The sequence below is a fragment of the Papaver somniferum genome, chromosome 4 (genome assembly GCF_003573695.1).
Source record: "Papaver somniferum cultivar HN1 chromosome 4, ASM357369v1, whole genome shotgun sequence".
Classification (NCBI taxonomy): domain Eukaryota; kingdom Viridiplantae; phylum Streptophyta; class Magnoliopsida; order Ranunculales; family Papaveraceae; genus Papaver; species Papaver somniferum.
Genome location: NC_039361.1, coordinates 86,946,869 through 86,972,001, shown reverse-complemented (window position 1 = coordinate 86,972,001; position 25,133 = coordinate 86,946,869). Strand labels below are relative to the sequence as shown.

The 25,133-nt window shown below is 39.5% G+C and overlaps 2 protein-coding genes across 2 annotated transcripts; both read left to right on the top strand.

Moving 5' to 3' along the window:
* Positions 1 to 16,562: 16,562 nt before the first annotated feature.
* Positions 16,563 to 19,601, top strand: LOC113274064 (protein terminal ear1-like). The gene is made up of 5 exons (XM_026523587.1): positions 16,563 to 17,412; positions 17,591 to 18,206; positions 18,322 to 18,447; positions 18,586 to 18,727; positions 18,897 to 19,601. The coding sequence occupies exons 1-5, from the start codon at positions 16,668 to 16,670 to the stop codon at positions 19,461 to 19,463; spliced, it is 2,196 nt and encodes a 731-aa protein (XP_026379372.1). The 5' UTR covers positions 16,563 to 16,667; the 3' UTR covers positions 19,464 to 19,601.
* Positions 19,602 to 24,245: 4,644 nt separating this feature from the next.
* LOC113272765 lies at positions 24,246 to 24,872 on the top strand. The gene has a single exon (XM_026522562.1). The coding sequence runs from the start codon at positions 24,246 to 24,248 to the stop codon at positions 24,870 to 24,872; it is 627 nt and encodes a 208-aa protein (XP_026378347.1).
* Positions 24,873 to 25,133: the final 261 nt, after the last annotated feature.

The window sequence follows — 25,133 nt, the reverse complement described above, 5'->3', positions numbered from 1 at the left end:
CTAACAACCCTAAGATAATTAGTACCGGTTTCTACGTATCCAAATTATCTAGAGGTACGCTTACTAGGTATAATTCAAACAAGTGCTCTAAGTTTTGTGAGAAAAGATTGTTCCTAGTGATAAACTCAAAGGCATGAATTACCTACTAGTGTCAATTTCTACATATGGGTACTTAACAAAGTCCCATCATCAATACCCATATATTGCTACTTGTGTTTAATTCTCTAGACAATTACGGGTTGAAGACAATCAAAACTAGCAATAGAATTGTGACTCAATGATTTAATTTCGAACTTAAAACAATTAAGAAACAATATATAAGCATTATTAGCACGGTAGAAATCGAACAATAACGAGAACGAGTGCAAGAGAACAAGTTTTTTCATATCAATTATAGTTCAATTCCGGGCTTTGAATTCGCCCCTAAACAAAAATAGGTTTAGCTACTCATAATCAAATTGTCTTCAACAAAAGCTTAAAAGTCGTTTGAATTCGCCCCAAGACAGCAAACCAGAGTTGCTGCTGTGTTACTCCTGGAAGCTAGGATCTGGTTCAGCTTCTTAGTACTTCTGTGAACAGTTGCTGCACCATTTCTCTCGTGATGGAAAGGTAGGTTTTCTGCTGTAACTTGCGCTTCCTTTTATATGTCTTCTCTACCCTGTAAAATCGCAACCTAACAGACCCAAATCCATACAAACATGGACTGTGTACCCAATACTCCGTATTCTGTATGGCTTCTAAGTATGGATCCTAGCCATTGCCAGGCCCTTGTAAAATAGTCAGCCAGATCTTCACCAATACAGTCATACTTGAACGGTCAGCAACGTCAGGTCCTCAGACCGTTTTCTCGGCACATTGTAAACTCAGACACGGCAACATATACTTCAGTTGAACCCTTGGCAGATTAACCCTTTGAACAGCTCCAGTTCTTTACAGTTTTCTTGCAGTAATACAGCCTCAGAACTCCACCATATCCATCGCAAACTCAAGCCACTTCTAATGTTCATACAACTTCCAGTTCAACATCCACAGACCACTTACTTCCAGCTGTATTTCAGACCTTTTCTAAGACACATATTCCCCTGCAAAACAGTCCACCAATCACTCCATTCAGTTAAAAGAATCAATGGTGGCAGCAACACAACCAGCTTCCCAATAATGCTCAACTCAAGGCCCTATACACTGCCAAAGTTTCACATCCAACACAAACTACAGTAGTTCAAGCATTCAAACACATTGCAATTCAGTTCTTATTATCAACATTAGCGTCATCATCTTTCCTGGTTCAAAACTCCAGCATATTCCTCCATTCTTCCCTCTTCTTCTCAGCTTCACATAAAGATCTCGACCATGATGAACGGCCACTAGATTCATGGCTAGATCGACAGCAACCTTGACTAATTTTACTGCCAGAAATCAACAAACCACTTTGCCTTCCCCTTGCTATCTTCTCAACTGAGTTTGAGCACAACCCCTGGAAACACAGACTAAACTAGAGCTTGAAGTGGTGAAGAAGTTCATTCAGGCAATTACCTGAACACGTTGTGTGCATAACCTGGTGGTGTTGTCATCACTCAAGGAATCATCCTCTGTACTCTCCATTTCCATGCATATTCAAACCCAAAGCAAGCCAGGGCCATACTATGCATCAAACACCAAAACAATTCAGTTTCTCATCCATTCAACTGATTTTTACGGCTTCAAATCCTACTAAATTAGTCACAACAAACACCACAATCTTGAATCAATTCTACCGCCCCTTGCTAAGTTCTTCATTAACGAATTCAGCTCATACCCAATTCTTCCAAGCAAAATCAGCTCCAAATCGAACACAATTCAGCCCCAAATCTCAGGCCACAGAACCACCAAAGCACAACGTCTTCTCCTTGTTCTTGTTTCTGTTGAATTCCTCTGCAAACCCACATTAATCATCCACACAAATTAGGCCAGCAACAGCTTCAGTTCTTCCATGTTTCTGGTCCAAATCACCAACAAAACCATCGATCTGAACCTGCAATGCCCTGTATTTCTTCATTGCTCTCAACCTCTGCTGAACAGCCACAAACCCCACAGCTCGATCTCCGGCAAACGGCAAACAGAAATGTAGCATCTGCTGCTTTGAATTTTTTTTTTTTTTTGAAGCATTGCTGCTTTGAAATGATGAAGACTCGATCCCTTTCTGCTTATAGACCTAATTTTTCTCCTCTTAAGTTGCACATGTGCGGCATTCTTGTGTAGAAACACGTAACCAGTGACAAGCCCATGACGTAATCTTCCTACCCAGCTGCTTGCAGGCCACATGGTATGTGGTTGTATTGCCTTGGGCCGTGAATGCATAGTTGTTGAAAATCAACGTCATCTTCTGGTTTTCTGCCACCAACGTCCTTGATCTCCAGTTTATTAGTATGGTGCTTTTGCTCTTCTTTGAATTCTTTCACCAACAGTAGACGTCTTTTATTTCTCAAATCCACTTCTTTCCTTCAATTTCTATACATCACTAAAGTTGCCATGCTTTTCAGACACAATTTGCATCACTAAGGCTGACATGCTTTTTCAGACAAAGATGAAGAAATAAAAGCAAATAGTGAGAAATAATTTCCCTCCAATTTAACGCATCCATGTTCTTTTCTCCTTCTTTTGATCTAAATAATTCCAAAACCCCTAAACACTCGAAAGCAAACATAAGATACATAATTTACAATAAAACTTAGAAAAGAAAGCATAAATAATAGATAAATATTAAGGTGTTTTAGACACCTATCAAATTCCCCCACACTTAAACTTTGCTAGTCCTCGAGCAAATCAAACTAAATTAATTCTAAAACATACATACAACTCCGTGTCGTCGAGGTTACGGTCACACTTAGCACGTATAACAAGCCTTTGAACCCCTAAGTTTCCCTAGTGGACGAGTTTTAGTCTCGTGAAGGTGTACAAGAGGTGTACCTACAAAACCTTTTACTCCAAATTCCAACTACCTGTGAAAAAATTTATGAACGAATCCAAAATGATTACAGAAGGAGGTACCTTGATTCACTCCAAATTAATATATAAGTAAATACAGCTCTACTTAGAAAGTCGAACAAACCACAATACTCGGAATATAACTAACCACAATCACACATGAATAGATTAAGAAGATGGATATAGAGGTAGATGTTTGTGAATGTTGAAAAGTGATCGGTGTTTCTCATATCTGTCTGAAGGTCACTGCCAAGATGAACCTATGACCTAATGGATTGAGATACTGGTCTGAATTCTAATATCAGCTCATCTGGCATATAAGAGGGAACCAACAATCGACAATCTTAATTCATGGCTTTTTTTTTTGGTAGTGCCATCGAATTGTTGCTTCGGTTTCGCGTGTCCCTCAGCTCCGGACCTTTTTGTTGTCCGTGACAACTTTGCTTTCTTTTCCTTCTCAGCTTTCGCATACCTCTCATCCTGTCATATAGCTCTTTGAGGGTTCCGACTGGTTGAACTGTTACTGAGTTGTAAATTCCAAACTCATCGTAATCCAATGCATTTGTGTTCGTTTCTATTACAAACCCCTCGTCAACCTTTTCAACTTCATTAACTTCCTGACAAAACCTCCTATTAAAGTCAAAAAGACTATCGCCAGGCTCAACCTGCAAGAGGAATAAATGGTTGCTTCCTTTTTTGCTTCTGAGGTTAATCTTGTATTGATCGAAAAATGCATCCGGCAGCATTCTGAAGATCTTAATCGAATTCGACTCTAATTGTGAGAACCAAGTTAGAGCATTTCCCATTAAGGTTATTAGAAAGGTTCTGCAGAGTAGTTCGTCGTTGTACCCTCACAAACTCATTGAGGCTTGAAATCGTTGGACATGCTCCACTGGGTTTCCATTCCTTCCGTTCAAAAATTCCTTGAATTGAGGTTGGTTGAAGTTCGAGGGTGGGCGGAAACGCCTTATCTTTTCAACAAATGGGGAGTTCATTGACTTCTTCATCGATAAGATTTGATGCTCTTTATCTTTGGATTGCTTTTGGGATAACAATTCTTCAATCATTTCACTAAGCCTTTTTTTGCTGAGTTCTTCACCTCTCACCGAGTCTCCTTCAGTTTCTTTGCGAATCCGCTCATTCCTGAAAGGATCCGTTCTCCTTTTAGAATGGTCTTTATCACGATTAGACCGCTTTGAGTGATCATCATTGATATGATCATCCCTTTGTCTATGTGTCTTGTGACTTGGTCTTGTTCGCCTATCTTGCTCGACCTATAGTAATAATCATCATCGGGCATATAACGATCATAATAGCCGTCATTATGGTGATCGCGACTTTGATAATCATTCCTGACCTCCTCTCTTCTTCTTGCGTCATTTCAGTTGAGCTGAAAATCATCAAGAACTTCGTCCCTTCTACGAGGGAAGCCCGATTCTCGATGGTTATGACTATTCGACCTATCACTTCCGGAATACAGGATAGTTGCTTCTTCAAGCTCCTTTCTTTTCTCCAATGCGATTTTGAGTCGTTTGTTATCTCTTTCCAGCTCCCGGAAACGCTCACGTAGCGTCAAGTCGATAGGAGCCACTTGTCGGTTATTAACTTGCGCGACTTGTGGATTGTTACCTGGCACAACTAGTGGATTGTTAAGTTGCGCATTATGTGAGGTATTTCGCACACCTCTATTAGCAATGTCCTCTTGACGAAGCTCTTGGATGCTTGGGTGTTGACTTTGTATCCCTCTTTGATGATTGAGGCTTTCAGTATTGATCTGGGGATGTGATATACGTATCAAAATATTGTTTCCTCAGGGACTTGGAGCGGATCTTAAAGAACGAGCAACCGATGTTGTTGATGAAACAAATGTTTCCCTTCCGTCCCTTTCGTCTTGGTTAGTTTGGACGACAACGCTACTTAGAGTTCGATTGTTGGCATGTTGACCTGAAGGATTTTCGGTAGGTGCATCAACGTCCATTTCAAGTCGATTTGCTCCTGAAGAGTCCATACGTTTCTCTTTCTTTGTTAATTTTGCTTTTAACAACCTTTTCTTATGCAAAGATTCTGAAACTTTTCTTTCTGTAACTTTCTAGATAGCGACGTTCAAAACTTTCTGCAACTTTTCTGGATCGCGACGTTCTGAACTTTTCTGTACTTTTCTGGATCGCGACGTTCAAAACTTTCTGCAACCACAACTTTCTGGGTCGCGACGTTCAGAACTTTATGCAACCTTCTGGATCGCGACGTTCAGAACTTTCTGCAACTTTCTGGATCGCGACCTTCAGAACTTTCTGCAACTTTCTAGATCTTTTGCAACTTTGATCAAAACGTTTCTGAAAAAGTTCAGAACTTTCTGCAACATTTTCTGATTACAAGGATTTCGAAACCCTAATTTTGCTTTTAACAACCTTTTCTTATGCAAAGATTCTGAAACTTTTCTTTCTGCAACTTTCTGGATAGCGACGTACAAAACTTTCTGCAACTTTTCTGGATCGCGACGTTCTGAACTTTTCTGTACCTTTCTGGATCGCGACGTTCAGAACTTTCTGCAACCACAACTTTCTGGATTGCGACGTTCAGAACTTTATGCAACCTTCTGGATCGCGACGTTCAGAACTTTCTGCAACTTTTCTGGATCGCGACCTTCAGAACTTTCTGCAACTTTCTAGATCTTCTGCAACTTTGATCAAAACGTTTATGAAAAAGTTCAGAACTTTCTGCAACATTTTCTGATTACAAGGATTTCGAAACCCTAGTTTCCAAAGCCGTTTGGGAAAAACTTCTTTCACTCAGAGAACACGATCTTTGCTCGTATTCCCCTTAGTCGGCGCCAAAAGATGTTGGCGCAAAATTAATTACCCCAACAATCTTCGAGATGTGTGTATGATGATCAAATCGTCCCGTTGATTATCTTCTCCAATGAATTGATGATAAAAATTAGAGGGGGTACCTGCAAAGACACTCCGATGTTAAAATCAATAAAGAGTTCTAAGCAAGTAGTTGTGGAGAAAAGGAATATAAATTGTATCCCTTTTGAGTTGGATTTTAGCCTCTATATATAGGCCTAAAACCCTAATCTAGTTCCACAATAACCCTAAATTTGTAGTTATCTAGAATAACTATCAAGATTTGTACTTATCCTTAAAGATTCTTATCTATATTGAAAGATCCTTATATATCTTGTCAAGGTTTGAGTTTATCTTGGAAGATCCTTGTCTATCTTCAAAATAAGTATATCCTAGAAGATCTTTGTCTATTTTCATAGGATTTGAGTACATCTAGGAAGATCCTTATTATCTTCTCAAGATTTGTGTATATCCCCACAACATTTTAATCCATCTTGAAAGATCCATATTTATCTCTTCAAGATTTGTGTATATCTCAAAATGACTTCTAAAATAAGTCATTTGGGCTTCTATAATCTAGACTGGGCTTCTATATTAAGCCCTTGGTTTCTACAATAAACCGAACCGGGCTTCTATAATAAGCCACGTGGATTTCCTCAATAAACCCACGGGTTTCCATAATAAACCAACTGGGCTTCTATAATAAGCCATGTGGGTTTCCTCAATAAACCCACGGGTTTCCACAATAAATCGAACCGGGCTTCTATAGTAAGCCATGTGGGTTTTCTCAATAAACCCACGGGTTTCCATAATAAACCAACTGAGCTTCTATAATAAGGCATGTGGGTTTCCCCAATAAACCGAACCGGGCTTCTATAATAAGCCATGTGGGTTTCCTCAATAAACCCACGGGTGTCTTTAACAAACCGATGGGTTTCTATAATAAACCTAATGGGTTTCTTTGACAAACCGTATTTTATCGATATCAAATAGCTTGTGCGACACGCATGTACACTTTTTTAATAGAGTACAAACATCGCCCCCTCTTAATTCTCAACTTGTTGATGGATTAAGAAAATCAAAATAACTAACCTTCGCGGCTCATTTAAATTCGCACTATGTCATTTATCGGATAACCTTTCCTTGCCTTGTCCAACTTGTTGTGTCGATTTTCCCCATGGTCGGCTTAATAATTCGAAGCACCAAAAATGTACTTAACCATTTCACAAGCCATTGTTCTTCAATCACCAAGCACGTTCAAAGTACCAATAATGTACTTATAACTCCATATGATAATTAACCAAACGCCAAACAGATCGGCATGTTATGTCCTCTTGCTCTTCCTTTAGCTAATAAATGACCTACATGTTGGTGTGACATCGACGATATGCTTCGCACCTGTCAAATAGTCATTACCGCCATGATTGATAGGAATTTGACTCTCACTCGAATACATGCTACTCCCGTATCTTGCTAGGCACATTGATTACCCATATGCTGTCGTAATGGCTTTGAATTTTCCGGCTCAACGCTCTTGTGTCTGCGAATAATGAATTTACGACAATCTCTGGTGTACAGGTTGACTGTCATTAGCTTTTTGTCATACATTTTCTTTCTTGATAATCAAAACACTTTGTTTTTGTCTTTCTCTATATTAGAAAAGCATCCCAAGTTTTTTTTTTTTTTTGCTAAGTCCAATAGTTTATTAAGAAAAAAACGTAATTACAAGTAATTACAAAAGGGGACTCTAAAGCCCCCCACCCCATAAACCAAAAGGGTTTTAAAAATAACAAACTAAAATAACCAAAAGGCTAATAACCAAAATAATCAATGATAAAAAAAAAAAAAAAAAGAATACTCTATTTGCGTTTAGCACTCCCTCTCATTCCTCCTTTCTTCTTGGTCTTGGAAAAAATAGCATCCATAACGCATGTAACTTCAATACCAGTGACTTGAATACCATCCAATAATTCTTCTTCTTCCTCCTCATCAGAAGTAGAAGTAGAATTACCTGGAACTAGCTTAATTGGAGTTAGAGCTTGCTTATTATTAACATTTACATTCTTAGGCTTATTAAGCCCAAGAGACTTGCCATTTTTAGCTTGAAAAGCCAGTCGATTATTAACCATATCCGGAGAAGCCTCCAAATCAGCCAAAAGTGCTCTGGCTTGCAAAAAAACTTCTCTTTACTCCTTCAAAATTCTATCATACTCCTTTTGAATTTGCGTGTCTAGATTTGAAACCTCCATTGGAGCTGTTTTCTGAGTTGACATTCTATCCTTTATCTCATTTTTTCCCTTGAAATAATCTTGTCTAAAGACTGGATTTCGAATAAAATTAGCACGCACATCATTATTCTGAATGTTGCTTGCCTCTTCAAGTTCCTCTTTAGTCAAAATATTATTCATATCAAAAACAATATCCTCCAGCCCGAGTTGTGTTTCCTTGTTAGTCCAAACAAATTTAGTTGAAGTCCCAACTGAATCTGTAGGCTCCGAAACCTTGCTATTCTTGTTTTTATTATCATCCACAAGCGTACCCCATTCTTTTAAGCTCTTAACTTCAGCCGCCATAGTTGTCGCATCCAAAACAGAATTACCTTGCTTATCTCCATCTTCTAAATTTTCAGTATCACTTTGTATAACTTCCTCAATATCATCTCTAAAACCCAATTCTAAGCCTAGAGAATCATATTTGTTTTGGCAAACAAACTCAGAAGAACAGAGAAACTCATCAGTTAAAGGAGTAACGAAATTTTGGTACCCTTACCTTTAACTTGTGTCCAATCATTTGTTGAAATTCCCACGGACCTGCCCTTCACTAGAGTCCATCCATCTTTAGAAGTTAAAACCAAATCCTTGCTAAGTTCAGCCTTGGACATGGATACCAGATCAGAATTTTGCATGGCCCCGGACTTTCCCTCAAAATCAGAGTTTTGCATAGTCACGGACCTTGTAGTAGAAGTGCCAGCAACAATATCTGAATTCTTACTAACGTACTGACCAGCCAAATAAGAGTTTTGCACTATCACGGACCTTATATTTGGTTTAGACACGGAAGTAGTTTCCTTTTCCTTACCAGACTTGGTCACTGACTGATCATCTTTAGACACGGAATCCATACTGGATACAGACTTAATAATTGGCTTGGTCACGTCCTGGGCAATCTTGCCTTCCTTTTCCGTACCAGAAATAGACAAGTATGTAGCACCCTTACGTACATCAATAGCCTTTTGTTCAGTAATAGCATTTTTGCACCTAATAAGCTTTATAAGAGCTTCACGAAACTCCATTTCCAATTGGTTCGCATCACCAACACTAGTTTGATGCTGCCCATCACTTGTACCAACTTTAGGAGGAGTATTATTCTTATCCGCCTCATCATCTTTTCCTTGATTTGCATGAGTTGCATGGGCAATAACACCATCAGCACTTTCCAAAGCTTTAGTTTTTCGCTGCCACTTTTGAACATTCTTCACAGTATTCTTCTTACTCTTCTTTCTACAATCAGTTTCAACCTGACTGGCAATTTTGCAACAAGAACAAAACTTGGTAATCTTTTGTAGGTGAACAAACTGATCAAAACTTCTGCCACCCACTGTTACATGAATGGAATCTGGAATTTTCTTCGCAAAATCAATATTAACCAAAATAGCTGCATAACACCCATACTCATGATTCAAAGTCTTCTTATCTACCATAATGGGAGTGTCTATATTTTTTTCCAAGTGATAACAAAACTTTTTCCGTCCATAGCTCTACATACAAACCAGGAAAATTAACCCAAACAGCAGCATAAGAAGAACTTTCTTTTTCCGGATCAAACCATGGAAACCAATATTAAAGTTGTAACTCATGTTGATTGATTTTCCAAATTTTCTCACGGACTTTTAGTTTGTCCTCTTCTGATGAAAACTTGATAATAAAGAAACCCTTATTTATAGGCGTCAACTTTACCCTACCTGCGCCGAAACTCCATTGATTTTCCAAGGATCTTGTAACATCAGTAAACTTTGAAACCCTAAAATCCAATCTTCCAATGAGACTGAAGTTCCAGGCCGCACACCCTTCTTGAAAAAAATCTAACGGAAGTTCCATAAAGGGTTTATCATCATGAAAAATAGGGTTTGGCAGACTGCCAATATCAATAATAGTAGGATTCAGCGTTTGTTTACCTTTAACCATGTCTGCAAAGGATATAGAAACTCTAAGAGACTTGGACGAACCAGAATCTTGTTGTTCTCCCATTGTAGATTCCAAGTATTTCCTCCATATGTGTTTTTTAATATTTTTCCTTCACTCCTTTCGCTCCATTTTAGCTTCAGCTTAATTATATTGTAACACCTCGTTTTCTCCTTTCTCTTTATTAGAAAGACATCGCAACAATTTCCTTAATAATAAAAATACTTCACCTTTGTCTTTCTCTTTTATATAAAAATATTGCATGTATTTCTTTAATAAATACATGCAAAAAGTGTTCTCATATGTGATTATAAATTCGATTTATAATGTAACAAACTAGTGAGGATTTACCTCCCAAGGCGTTCGTTCGTCCAACCCTAGCCGCCCCCATTACTTGAATTGATACTGAAAAAGATGTCTTCTATTTTTCGACTTCTTTAAACAAGTTTCCTTTGGTTGCATGCTTGGCGACACTTTAGACGCCCCCATTATCTGTAGAGATATTTAATAGCAAAGACACCCCCAGATGAATCAGGATATAGATATATTATATCCTTCCCTCACTAGCTAGATGGCTCTGGGCTTATAATCAGGTATCTTTTTCGTTTCCATCTCTATTTCTGGGTCATCATGTACCCAAGAAACTTCCCAGACGTGAGTCCGAAAGAATATTTCGCGGGATTTAGCTTCATTCCATTTTGTCGGTTGAAGGTTATTTTCAAGTCCATAAGGTGAGATTCATTCTTTTTGGATTTACCACCATATCGTCGATGTAAACTTCCATGGTTTTCCCAATCATATCTTTGAACATTTCATCGAAAAGACGCTGATAAGTCTTCCCTGCGTTTTTCAATCCAAAAGGCATGACGAGGTAATAATATATCCCTTTGTATGTTATGAAAGTCTTATGTTCTTGATCCTCCTTGAATAACGGAATTTGATTATATCCAGAATAACAGTCCATAAATGACGATCTTCCGAAACCCGAGGTGGCATCTACTAAATCAACAATCCTGGGCATTGGATAAGGATCGCTTGGGCATGCCTTATTCAAGTTTGTAAAATCGACACATACCCTGATTTTACCGTTTTTCTTTGGAACTGCTATAATATTTGCTAACCACTTCGGATATCTAACAGGTTTTATGATCCTGGCCTCTAACATCCTGTCAATCTCCTCAACTACCTTTGCCTTCCGTTCTGGATCCATCTTTCGCGGCTTTTGTCTTACTGGTTTAAATCCTTCACTAATATTCAACCGATGGCACGCGATGCCAGGATCAATACCTGGCATGTCTCTGAGGCTCCAAGCGAAGACATCTCTATTATTCGTCAATAGGGTAATCAAGCTTTCACTTTTGCCTAAGGGTAATTCTTCTCTGATGAAAGTTGTTTGCTCCTTTTGATCCCCAATTTGTACTTTTACCAACTCCTCAATTGTTGGTGGTCCTTCCTTTCCTCTTACTTGATAAGAGGTCGGGAAGCACTGTGATTGCTAAATTTTCTTTTTAACTTGGAGTATTTCCGATCTCTTTAGTTCGGACTTTCTATACTCCCCCATTGCGCTTTCGTGACATTTATGGATGCCACATGATCGCTTCTAACTTTCATCACTCCTGCTGGAGTAATGAATTTCAAATACTAGTGGACAATGGAAGTTACCGCCCCCATTGTGTGAATCCAATCACGTCCTAAGATAGCATTGTAGGGTGCACAGTAATCTAGCAACGTGAAATACTGCATAACCGTCCTTCTTCCCACCACCGTAGGTAGATTAATTCTCCCCATTGCTGTCATCTATTCACCACTAAATCCGATAATAGGGTTATTATCTACTTCAACTTGGCTCTCATTCAGACTCATTGAAGAGTATGCTCCCGAGAATATGACGCTAATTGAACTTCCCGTATCGACTAGAACTCGACGTACCTTGTACATTCCAATGAGAGCTAAAATCACGATCGCATCATTATGTGGTTGATAAATCTAGTAAGGTCAGCATCCGAAAAAGATATCCCAGTCTTTCCCTCTTCTAAAGTCTTGTTACCAATCAGATTGGCATAGTCGACCTTGTTCGATATTCGCCAATCATTAATATGACACAACTTCAATCGTGTAGCATTTTCCTGAGCCTTTCTCGAAGTTGAATTGACTCTTGCGTGGCTTACTCTGATCTCTCGTAGATCTAGTTTGTTGACCAGTGAGTTGACCTGTATTGGATTCTTCTTCATGTATTGTTGCAGCTTTCCTTCTTCAATCATCATTTGGACTTCTGCTGCGAGCGTACAACAAGCATCTGTATTTTGCCTATGATCTTGGTGTTGAGCACAATATTTATTCTTACTCTCTTATCCCTTGTTTCCATCGGTAATGGTTTCATAATGGGTAGCGAGTCTTTAATCTTCTTAAAAAGTTCACCAAGTCCAATATTCAGTTTGGGAAACTCCACTTTTTGCTTTTCTTGAGTCTTATGAGAATCTTCGTCGTTTCTTGTTTTTCTCGCATGACCTTCATGGCTCTTTCTTTTGGTACTGCCATCTCATTGCTGCTTCATTTTCGCGTGTCCCTCAGCTCCAGACGTTTTTGTTGTCCATGACAACTTTGCTTTCTTTTTCTTCTCAGCTTTCCCATACTATCATCCCTGTCATACAGCTCTTTAAGGTTTCCGACTGGTTGAACTGTTAATGAGTTGTAAATTTCAAACTCATCGTAATCCAATGTATTTGTGTAGGCTTCTATTACAAACCCCTCGTCAACCTTTCCAACTTCATTAACTTCCTGACGAAACCTCCTATTGAAGTCAAAAAGACTCTCGCCAGGCTCAACCTGCAAGAGGAATAAATGGTTAATTCCTTTTTGCTTCTGAGGTTAATCTTGTATTTCTCGAAAAACGCATCCGACGACATTCTGAAATTCGTAATCGAATTTGTCTCTCATTGTGAGAACCAAGTTAGAGCCTTTCCCGTCAAGGTTATTGGAAAGGTTCTGTAGAGTAGTTCGTCGTTGTACCCCCACAAACTCATTGAGGCTTGAAATCGTTGGACATGCTCCATTGGATTTCCATTCTTTCTGTCAAAAAATTCGTTGAATTGAGGTTGGTTGAAGTTCGAGGATGGGCGGAAACGCCTTATCTTTTCAACAAATGGGGAGTCCATTGACTTCTTCTTCATCGATAAGATTTGATGCTCTTCATCTTTGGTTTTCTTTTGGATAACAATTCTTCAATCATTCACGAAACCTTTTTTTGCTGAGTTCTTCACCTCTTACCGAGTTTCCTTCAGTTTCTTTGTGAATCCGCTCATTCCTGAAAGGATCCGTTATCCTTTTAGAGTGGTATGTATCACGTCTAGACCTTTTTGAGTGATCATCATTAATATGATCATCCCTTTATCTATGTCTCCTATGACTTGGTCTTGTTCGCCTATCTTGCTCGACCGTGTAGTAATGATCATCATCGGGAATATAACGATCATAATAGCCTTCATTATGGTGATCGCGACTTTGATAATCATTCCTGACCTCCTCGCTTCTTCTCGCGTCACTTCAATTGAGCCGACGATCGTCAAGAACTTCGTCCCTTCTACGAGGGAAGCCCGATTCTCGATGGTTATGACGGTTCGACCTATCACTTCCGGATGCGGGATAGTTGCTTCCTCAAGCTCCTTTCTTTTCTCCAATGCGATTTTGAGTCGTTTGTTCTCTCTTTCCAGCTCCCGGAAACGTTCACGTAACGTCAAGTCGATAGAAGTCACTTGAGGGTTGTTAACTTGCACGGGTTATGGATTGTTAACTGGCACAACTAGTGGATTGTTAACTTGTGCATTATGTGAGGTATTTCGCACACCTCTATTAGAAATGTCCTCTTGACGAAGCTCCAGGATGCTTGGTGTTGACTTGGTATCCCTCTTTGACGATTGAGGCTTTCGCTATGATTCAGGGTTGTGATCTACGCATCAAAATATTGTTTCCTCCGGGAATCGGAGTGGATCTTAAAGAACGAGCAGCCGATGTTGTTGATGAAACATATATTTCCCTTCTCTCCCTTTCATCTTGGTTAGTTTGGACGAAATCGCTCCTTAGAGTTCGAATGTTGGCATGTTGACCTGAAGGATTTTCGGTAGGTGCATCAACGTCCATCTCAAGTCGATTTGCTCTTGAAGAATCCATATGTTTCTCTTTCTTTTTTAACTTTGCTTTTAACAACCTTTTCTTATGCAAAGATTCTGAAACTGATCTTCTGCAACTTTCTGGATCGCGACGTTCAAAACTTTTTGCAACTTTTCTGGATTGCGACGTTCTGAAATTTTCTGTAACTTTTTGGATCACGACGTTTAGAAATTTCTGCAACCTTCTGGATCGCGACGTTCAGAACTTTCTGCAACTTTCTGGATCGCGGTTTTCAGAACTTTCTGCAACCTTCTGGATCGCGACGTTCAGAACTTTCTGCAATTTTTCTGGATCGTGACTTTCAGAACTTTCTGCAACTTTCTGGATCTTCTGCAACTTTGATCAAAACGTTTCTGAAAAAGTTCACAGCTTTCTGCAACGTATTCTGATTACAAGGATTTCGAAACCCTAGTTTCCAAAGTCGTTTGGGAACAACTTCTTTCACTCAGAGAACACGATCTTTGCTCGTATTCCCCTTAGTCGGCGCCAAAAGATGTTGGTGCAAAATTAATTACCCCAACAATCTTCGAGATGTGTGTATGATGATCGAAACGCCGCTGTTGATTATGTTCTCCAATGAATTGATGATAAAAATTAGGGGGGTACCTGCAAAGACACTCCGATGCTAAAACCAACAAGAGTTCTAAACAACTAGTTGTGGAGAAAAGGAATAGAAATAGTGTCCCTTTTGAGTTGGATTTTAGCCTATATATATAGGCCTAAAACCCTAATCTGGTTCCATAATAACCCTAGATTTGTGGTTATCCAGAATAACTACCAAATTTGTACTTATCCTTGAAGATTCTTGGCTATCTTGAAAGATCCTTACATATCTTGTCAAGATTTGAGTTTATCTTGGAAGATCCTTGTCTATCTTCACAAGATTTGAGTATATCCTATAAGATCCTTGTCTATCTTCATAGGATTTGAGTACATATTGGAAGATCCTTATTATCTTCTCAAGATTTGTGTATCTCCCGACAACATTTGAATCCATCTTGAAAGATCCATATTTATCTCTTCAAAATTTATAACTATCTTGGAAGATCCTTGTCTATCTTCCAAGATTTGTGTCTATCTCAAAATGACTTCTAAAACAAGTCATTTAGGCTTCTATAATAAGCTAGACTGGGCTTCTATATTAAGCCCTTGGTTTCTACAATAAACCGAATCGGGCTTCTATAATAAGCCACGTGGGTTTCCTCAATAAACCCACGAGTTTCCATAATAAACCAACCGGGATTCTATAATAATCCATGTTGGTTTCCTCAATAAACCCACGGGTTTCCATAATAAATCTAACCGGGCATCTATAATAAGCCATGTGAGTTTCCTCAATAAACCCACGGGTTTCCATAATAAACCAACCGGGCTTCTATAATAAGCCATGTGGGTTTCCTCAATAAACCCATGGGTTTCCACAAAAACTGAATCGGGCTTCTATAACAAGCCATGTGGGTTTCCTCAATAAACCACGGGGTTCCATAATAAACCAACTGGGCTTCTATAATAAGCCATGTGGGTTTCCCCAATAAACCGAACCGAGATTCTGTAATAAGCCATGTGAGTTTCCTCAATAAACCCACGGGTTTTTTTAACAAACCGATGAGTTTCCATGATAAACCTAATGGGTTTCTTTGACAAACCATATTTTACCGATATCAAATAGCTTGTACGGTTACGCACGTACACTATTTTAATAGGGTACAAGCAGTAAACAATTTGATAATTGATTTTTTCACGATGGTGATGCGGGTTCTCTGAAGAGGTTAAAGAGACTGTAAATTCCGAATTTTATGAAAGAAAATCGAATTACCTATTGTTTTTGGTGGCCGTTGAACCTTAGCCTATTCAAGTTGAAGGACATGTTCGATATTTTATCTCTTTCTTAAAAATTCAGTCCCTCCTTGAAATTTTTGTTCCCTCCTTATAATCTTTCCCTCCTCCAATACATTCTTTCCCTCCTATTAACATGACTCCTTAAATACACCCACATTATACAACAACCCTAGATACCCTAAACGGTTTCTACTTTTATACAACAAACAACGACACCACAAATGCCGGTACTCTATATGGCATTGTATTTAATTAATTTTTTTACTTCTAATATTTAGCTTCAATTTTTCATCCACCGAATCCTCCGAAAAAAAGAGAAAACCAAAAACCAAAAAAAGAGGTTCATGGGCTGCTGTTAATACTCTCTCTCTAGAGTTTAGTTCCTCGAGAGAGGGTTGTGTGAGTGAGATGGAGAGATCAGAGAGATATAAGGAGATTGAGTGATGGATAGTGACACGGCCGTAGTAACTTTGGGAAGGTAAAGTCTTGTTGGTTTGGTCTTTAACGTGCGCCGGCAATAAAAACATCTCCATCATTTAATGCTTCTCTCTTGTGCTTCTGATTATTTTCTTTAGACAAAATTCTTAGAGAGAAGAAACAAAAACATAAAACAAATTCTGGGTCTGGTTTTTTACTGTAAGATTTCTGGATTTTGAACTTTTTTTTCTCCATGGATGGTTTTCATGGGAGTTTAGATCCTCGGGCACAAGAATTCATACCAAGAATTACTTGTCAATTTACCCTTGTTCAACCTCATGTGTACTTTCCATACCCTTCTTCTCATCATGTACCCTATACACTGTATTTTACACCACCATCACCACCACTACATGCACCCCCACCACCACCTCCACCTCCACCTCCACCAGCAACACAACCTCCACTTATGGTGTTTCCGCCACCACCAACAACTTTTTCAGCAACACGTTCACTGTTAATAAGTTTAGTACCACGGGAAGTTAATGAAGAGGTTTTAAGAGGAGAATTAGGAGTGTTTGGAGAAATAAGAGGAGTTGAAATGCAAAGACTAGTACTAGAAGGAAATGTAATCGTTCATTTTTTCGATGTTAGACATGCTCAATCGGCTTTGGGTGAGCTTCAAGGAAAACATATACAACTACAAAGTAAATTAACACAAGGGCAACATTATCAACCAAACAACACAATCAACCCATTCTTCGTACCTTCTCCTTCATGGGTCATAGAGAATATGAGTACTAGTGTTGTTCATCGTCATGTTCTTCCTCACTATCAACCTGGGCTTATCGCTGGAAGAACAGTTTGGGCAGAATTTACTTTACCAACTATGATTACATCATGTTTAGTAGATGGACATAACCAAGGAACTATAGTGCTTTTCAATTTGGTCATCAGTGTTTCTACTGCTCAGCTTAAAGCAATCTTTCAAGTTTTTGGTATGAATTTTCAAATACCCTCTTCCCTGTTGATATTCTCAATGCATTATGTAGTGTGGGGTCTGTCTATTCTTCTTCTTCTTCTCCATGCATGGAATTTTTCCTTTTTACTGTTGATTTTTACTTCGTAGTTTTTTTTTTTTTTTACGGTTTATAGTTTTTTGTTTCTCACTTGTAGGTCCAATTAAGGAATTGAGGGAGACTCCATCAAAAAGACAACAGAGGTTCATAGAGTTTTTTGACATCAGAGACGCTGCTAAAGCTTTATATGAAATGAATGGTAAAGAAATCAATGGTCAAACCGTTGTAATTGAATTCAGTCGTCCAGGAGGTACTAGAAGAAGGCTAGCATCTATGAATTACTCAATAAACAGTTTTTACTCTAGGCTTACGAATTACCCACAAATGCAACATGAGTTGGGTAAAGATTTTGATTCTTGCATTCCTATGAACAACCAGAGAGAAAAATCCGGAGGTGGAGGCTTAGAAGTTTCAATGAGTACATCACGAGTTGGTGGTGTTGACAAGAATCAGAGGAATTCTAGTGCTGCTAGTTCATCATCTAAGAAGGGTAAGAAAATTAAAGATAGTAGTGCAGGTACTACCAAACAGCAAGCGGGTAATCATAAGCGATTACAACCAAGAAGTAATACTAGTAGGCAATGGAAAGGTAAACAGAGGACTTCAGATGTTAAATACTTGATACATGATGATGCTGTAGTAGAATCATCATCAAGTTTCATTAAAGATGCAAGAACTACTGTAATGATCAAGAACATACCAAACAAGTACAGGTATTTTTCCCAGTCCTCTTCTTTGGATTCATGGTACTACTATTTTATAAGTAGCATTTATTTTCTTCATAATAATTATTATTTTTTTTGTCTGGTTGGGTTTGTTTTTTTGTAGTCAAAAGCTAGTGCTAAACATGTTAGACAACCATTGTATTCGCTGCAATGAGAAGACTTTTGCTGAGGGTGATGAGAATCAGCCGTTGTCTGCTTATGATTTTGTTTATCTTCCGATTGACTTCAAGTAAGATTTTAAGATTTCTACTGTTTGATGATTTTGTTTAGTCAAATTTTGTCATTGATGTTTGTTTTTGACTTTTGAGTTGAGGTAGATGTTGTTGTTGGTTGGTTTGATTCCAATAATGGATGGTTGAATTGACAGTAACAAATGCAATGTGGGATACGGATTTGTTAACTTGACAACTCCACAAGCAGCATGTAGACTTTATAAAGCTCTCCATTTACAGCAATGGGAAGTTTTTAATTCCAGAAAAATTTGTGAAGTTACTTATGCTCGGTTGCAGGTACGAAATGATTTCTGTTCATTATGCAATTTTTAGGATGCATCCTAATTTCTGAACACACGGGTAACCTAACAGAGCAAACATGGCCAACATTTACGTGTTTTACTCTTTAATGGTCCTGAATATGTTACTTATTCCTTCTTGTTTTGCATGCTTTACGATTCAAAAGGGTTTGGCAGAATTGAAGGAACATTTCAATAACTCGAAATTTGCTTGCCACAAGGATGATTATCTACCGGTTATCTTCTCTCCGCCTCGTGATGGTAAACAACTTACGGATCCAATTGCTGTTGGTAAGGCGCAAGGTAATAGCGCTAGCAGTGACAACGTTCCTGTAAAACATAGGCTTCAAACTAGTCCTAGTCTTAGTCCTAGTGGAAAAGAGGTAATGGTCAACAACTTGAAGGGTCGGGATGATAAACTGGATGAGGATGATCACATTAGTGGTGGTAGTGATAGCTGCACTGGTAGTCTCATAAAGAACTGCAACAGTAATGATGATGATGGCAGGAAGAAGAATATTGCTCTGGTGATTAATAAGGAAGATGAAGTAATTGTGTATGACAAGAAATGTAATACTAGTAGTAATGGCACCAAATCTACCACCAGTTATTGTGGATCATCATCACTGGTATCAGCATTACCGAGTAGTAGCGCTGGGAAACCCAATGGATGCATGTCGAGCTCTGTGTCTAGAGAGAAGCCCAAGGTATTAAGTTGTGCACAAGTTAATTAGACTAAAGTAACTTGTATCTTATCCAGTCCTCTCTCTCTCTGTAATGTTTTAATGTGTGTAATATAGGACTTTGTGTTTTCAAGAAAGAAAGATACTCCACTAAAATACGAAAAGAAGGAAATGACCTTAACTTGCAAATTTGGGTATGCTTTTATCAGTCTTTAAATCATCATTACTGTTTGTTTGGATAGGCTTTGCAAGATTGTTAACCTCCACCATAGATTTTGCTTTGTGCGGCCCTACTGAAGTCATAGGGGTGAGTAATCCGCGGATTTAACCGGGACCAACCGTATGTTTGGACACCGTATGTTTGGACGTGGATGAAATTTTAGAAATCCATATCCGTTAGATTTAGTGCATTTATATAGTTTCTAGAAAATATATACATAGTTTTGGAATTTTTAAGGTGTTTGTTTGGAGTGTTGTCCATGTCATTTTTATATTTATATACATATGTAAAATGTGTAAGTTCTATAAGAAGTCATCTATATTGGTTTTATTTTCTCATTATAAATTTTAACTATCACAAATCTATTGGATTATCCGCACCCAATCCGTTCATTCGTACATCCATTGGATGCATATCCGATGGATGTTGGAATGGATGCGGATGCCAAATTTGAAATCGTACTGTATTGGATTGGATGCCGATGTAATAAAAACCGGTTTATACTGGGCCATGCCCACCTCTAACTGAAGAATACAGAGGGGCCATTATTATTGGTATGCGAGTTTGGGGGAGGATTTGTGGGCGTGTGAAGTATTTTCGATGGCTAATTTTTTGTTTTTTTTTTGATAAAGTGTCTGAAAAACGAAAAATAACTAAACAGAGAGGCCATTATTATGGTTCTCGCATAAGACCACCCTGAAGGTCTTCGATCACTAATAGGGATACCAGTTTGTACGTTTTCGATCCCTAATAAGGATACCAACTTACCAAATTTCACATTCCCTCGAGCTAATCGATACCTCTCTATTAGCATCCAATAGAATTTGGTAATAAATTAGCATCCAATAGAATTTGGTGGATTCATGATTGCCAACTTCTCTAAATACTTTTTTTTTGGTCGTCAAAAGAGTTTATTGATCAAAGAAAATAGAGGGTACTGTAGGTGTAAATAATCCACGGACATAGGTGGAGCAATCCTGGACAATGTCATACCAGGGACGAAGAAAGAGTGAAGCACCGAATCATTCCCTTAAAGCCTGAGGCTAGCACGTAAACAAGCAGAGCTCAGATGTGATGGATAGAAGCTTGTCGGACAACAGAGCAATAAATACTCTGACAAAGTAGTTGGAAAGATAAGAGGAATCTGGTCAAAGTAGAACTCAGGGCTAGTAATATCAGGCCAAGAATAAAGGACGTCGTTGGGTCATACTATACCAAGCAGTTAATATCGGACAGAAGAACATCGAGAGCTCACCAAGCCTGGGACGACACGTTGGGAGGAATGTCACGTGATACCCGAGAAGAACAGCAAAGAAGATACACTACGACATACACTGTAGTTTGGATGTACCATCAGGGGAGTCTATAAATAGAGAGCTTTGTAGAGAGTAGAAGCCAAGCAATTCGAGAGAGAGAAGAGTACTGTAACACCATTGTGAGGGAGAAGAGAACCTTTATGGGAGAATCATCATTTGTAACCTTGAATCGAGTAATAAGATCATCTCTTTACCCCCGTGGACGTAGGTAATCATACCGAACCAAATATATTATGTGTTCATGTTCATCTATTGCTTGTTTACTTATGCTAGGTGTTCTTAAGATCCATTGGATGTAGTAGTAGGATTTTCCACATCTACATTCTGGCGCCGACTAAGGGGACCGTGTAACATCTTTAGATACCTTACATAAAGTCCATTAAAGAGAGATTACAAAGCTCTTAAATCATCTCATGATGTCAGCCGATGCTAAGTGAAAGACTCTTGTGGTTCAACATAAAAGTTGGTAGATGAGTCTTTTGAAAGCAACTTTTTTCTTAAACTCTTTTACAATTGTTTTGTTGAACTCGTTGAGCTCGAATATCTGTTTATTCGAGTAGCTTTGGTAACAGGTGATTGAAATCAAGTCTTTGTCTTCTCGTTTCGTTTCCTATAGTCAAACGAAAATTTATTTATCTTATAAGTCAAGGAAACTTGTGATTTGTTGTTCTTTCTTTCGAAAAACATGTTCTTTACGTCAAACTTCTTGAAATAATTATAAATAAGATCTCAGATTAGAATTATGGTCGATTGTGTTATTTCTTTTACGTTCCCTTATATGGCTAAGACGAGCTATTAGAAAGATTCAAAAGCTCCCAAAATATCATCTTTGATGTTCGTTAGTAGCTAAAGTGAAGCTTTATCTCGCTGGTCATTTTTCGTCATAGAGTAATCAAACACAACAGTAGCAGCGGTAAAACCGACTCAAAATCATTGAGTCAGGGTTACCAAAACTATGGCTAGAAAGGGTATGATGAGCACTTCGGTGACGATCTCATCCTAACCCCATGACAAGAGCCTTATAACGTCGCTAGAAAGCAAAAAGAATCCCAAGGTAAAGCTATTATTGCGGAGTTCCGAGGAGAGAATCGAGAAACCATGTTTTGGCAACCTGTGTAGTTGGGACACCGGAAAAACGATTGACGGGAGTCACCACTACAAATCCTGGCCAAGAAAGAAACTTTCCGATCAGATGTACAGATGGTTAATGATTTCTGACACAAGGAATGTTAGGACAAATAATGATTAATGCATGGGAAAGGTACCGAAAGTGACGTAAAATAACACCTTTTAAAAAATTGTCCTATTGGTCAAAACCGCCTAATTTGCTGAGTTTAGCATGTCAAAGTAAAATGGAATCGTACTTGGTTGGATTTTTTCTCTTTTGGGTGTCAGAACCCCTGCACTTCATCCCTAAATTTTTTCGAAAACAGTTCAAAGTGAGGTGTTGTGTATTTTGCTGACGTAGGTAGGGACGAATCTCGGAGGAGAAAGTACACCCAAGCCGATGGAAAACACTTCAAGGACAGGCAGGATCCTGAGGAATCGGACGGTAGCAGGAACTAGTGCGCAAGAAGGAGTGACATATTCATGACAGCCAAACAGCCGACAACACCAGCCGGAAGAATCCCGAGCATCGGGTAGAGGAATGGCCGTTGTCAACGACGAAGTCGATATGGGCCGAGACGATGATCTCTCCCCGAGAAGATTGCTCATCAAACCGAGCCAAATGAGACCAAGGGATATGTTATATGGAATGATCACATCAGACACAGAGGACGACGAGGAAGCGCAAATGATGCGAGAGGACCGTAGGCGAGCCCGACAACGCGCAGAGTACCATTATGCTTTGGATCAATAAGAAGAACGGCTTAGGCAAGTGTGTTTATGACGAGATAACACAACCCGAGACATCGCCCCTGTTGCATCTCCGATAGCGCCACCAGCAGCACCACCAGCTGCGCCACATACCACAACAAGAAATCATGTGAACGGCCACTCCAGCCATGAGAGCACCAACCCGACATTGATGGAAATTCTAGAAAATCAGAGAAGGCAGGATGACCTAATGATGGAATTACGAAGAAGAAACCTAGCACTAGAGCACGAGAATTATCAACTTCTGAACCATAGGTCTAGGTCGCGAGTATCATCGAGCCAAGAGGCATCCAGCAACCACACCCGATCAAGGCTCACCAGAACTCCACCACTCGGCCAAAGGCGGGCACCCGACCCCAACCGTGCAAGGAGTGGATATGGTCCTCCCGAGAATTCCTCGACCGATGAAGAAGTGCAAAATAGTGGACCCGATGCTTCGACTAAAGCTAAGCTCGAGCAGCTTGAACAAATGGTTAAGAAGTTGGCTGGAGATGGGGAGGAAGACAAGTCAGCGGAGGTAATTAGTGAAGAAAAGACCCCCTAAATGCACACTTCCCACATTCTCATCCAGATTCGACGGTACATCAAGATGTATGGTATGTCGTTATTACAATGGAAGAGTTCTGATGTGGCACGAAGGTTTCGGGAACCCTTAAGATCTTTAACAGACAGATGGAGAAAACTGTGCACCGATATCGGGAAAGTGCCTGTCGACCAACAGATCTTTGGGTTAGATAATTCTTTAGGGAAGTCCGATCCCATCTGTATAGCTATGTACACTGAGAAGCCGCAAACATTAAAGGAGATGAGAAAGATGCAGGAACACTACATTGCGCTGGAGGAAATACAAGAAGGAGCACAAGATAGAGGAGTGCAAGAAGCTAGTGCGGCAGTAGGGGCAACTCCTCAAGGGGACTCAAAGCGATCAGAAAAGAGGCCAATGGCACCACAACAAGGTTCGGGAAAGAAGGAATGGATAAAGAAAGGAAAGAGGCCTTGTCATGATCCGAGAAATTACACACCTCTAAATGCACCACTAGAAGAAATCTTCAAGGAAGTAGAGAAAAGAAGCGACATCAGATACCCGAAATCGAAGAGACAAGGAACCATCCCGAGTTTTGCCATTATCACCAATACCGAGGTCACTCGACCAACAATTGTCGGAAAGTAAAGGACATCATCCAACATTTGATTCGGGATGGATACTTGCGTCACTTTGTTAAACAAACAACACCGACACCCAACGTACCCGACGCCCCTGTGCACCAGGTAAGGATCGATCGGGGCACCCAGTTCGTCTGTAATACCATCTCGCATTCGGCCACACAAGGATTCGACTTGGGGACTGGCATTACATCACGAATTCACAAGAGAGATCGGGCTGGAAAATAGATTTTCAGTGTGGCAAAAACTTTACCTATGGAGGCCTGGATGATGCAGCCGATCACTTTTTCAGTTAAAGATGTCCCGATGAATGGCCAAGCACATGGAGACCCCCTAGTCATCACCTTACTCATTGAAAAATGGGGAGTCAAAAGGATACTAGTGGACAATGGGAGTTCAGTCGAAGTTCTCTTTTATGACACGTTCAAAAGGATGGAACTATTTGATGACATCTTAATTCCTTCAACCTATGGGATCTATGGATTCAATGGGACAGTAACCGTACCAAGGGGAGAAGTAATGCTCAAAGTCTCAGATGGGGAGGGGTACTTGGATACCCTTACCACCTTTTGCGTTGTAGATGTCGTATCACCTTATGAGGCGATTGTCGGCCGATCTTGGATCGCAGGCATCAAAGGGGTAACCTCCGCCTACCACCAAAGGTTGAGGTTCCCTACTTATCGGGGAGTTTTGGAAGTGATAGGCGATCCTCAGGCAGCAAGACAATGTAGGCAATTTGATATTCAACAAAACGAAGAGAAGCGATCAAGACAACGTCGAGAAAAGAATAAAGCTAAGGAAATTAAGGCAGGGGAAGAACTAGATAAAGTCATTTCGCAAGCATTCATCGCCTATGAAGCAGGCAAGAAAGAGATCTTATAGCAATCAAAGGATACGGTACCGATCAAGGAACCAAATCCCAAATTCTCGGCGCCAGAGTCTACTCGGGAGATCAACTTAGGAACCGAGGAAGAACCGAAATTAGTTAGAATCGGGACCTTGTTATCGGATGAACAGTCAGAGCAGCTGATAACTCTATTACGAGAACATATGGACGTATTCGCTTGGAAAATGCACGACATGGAGGATATTGACCCTGAGGTGTGCTCACATCACCTGAGGATAGATCCCAAGTTCAAGTCG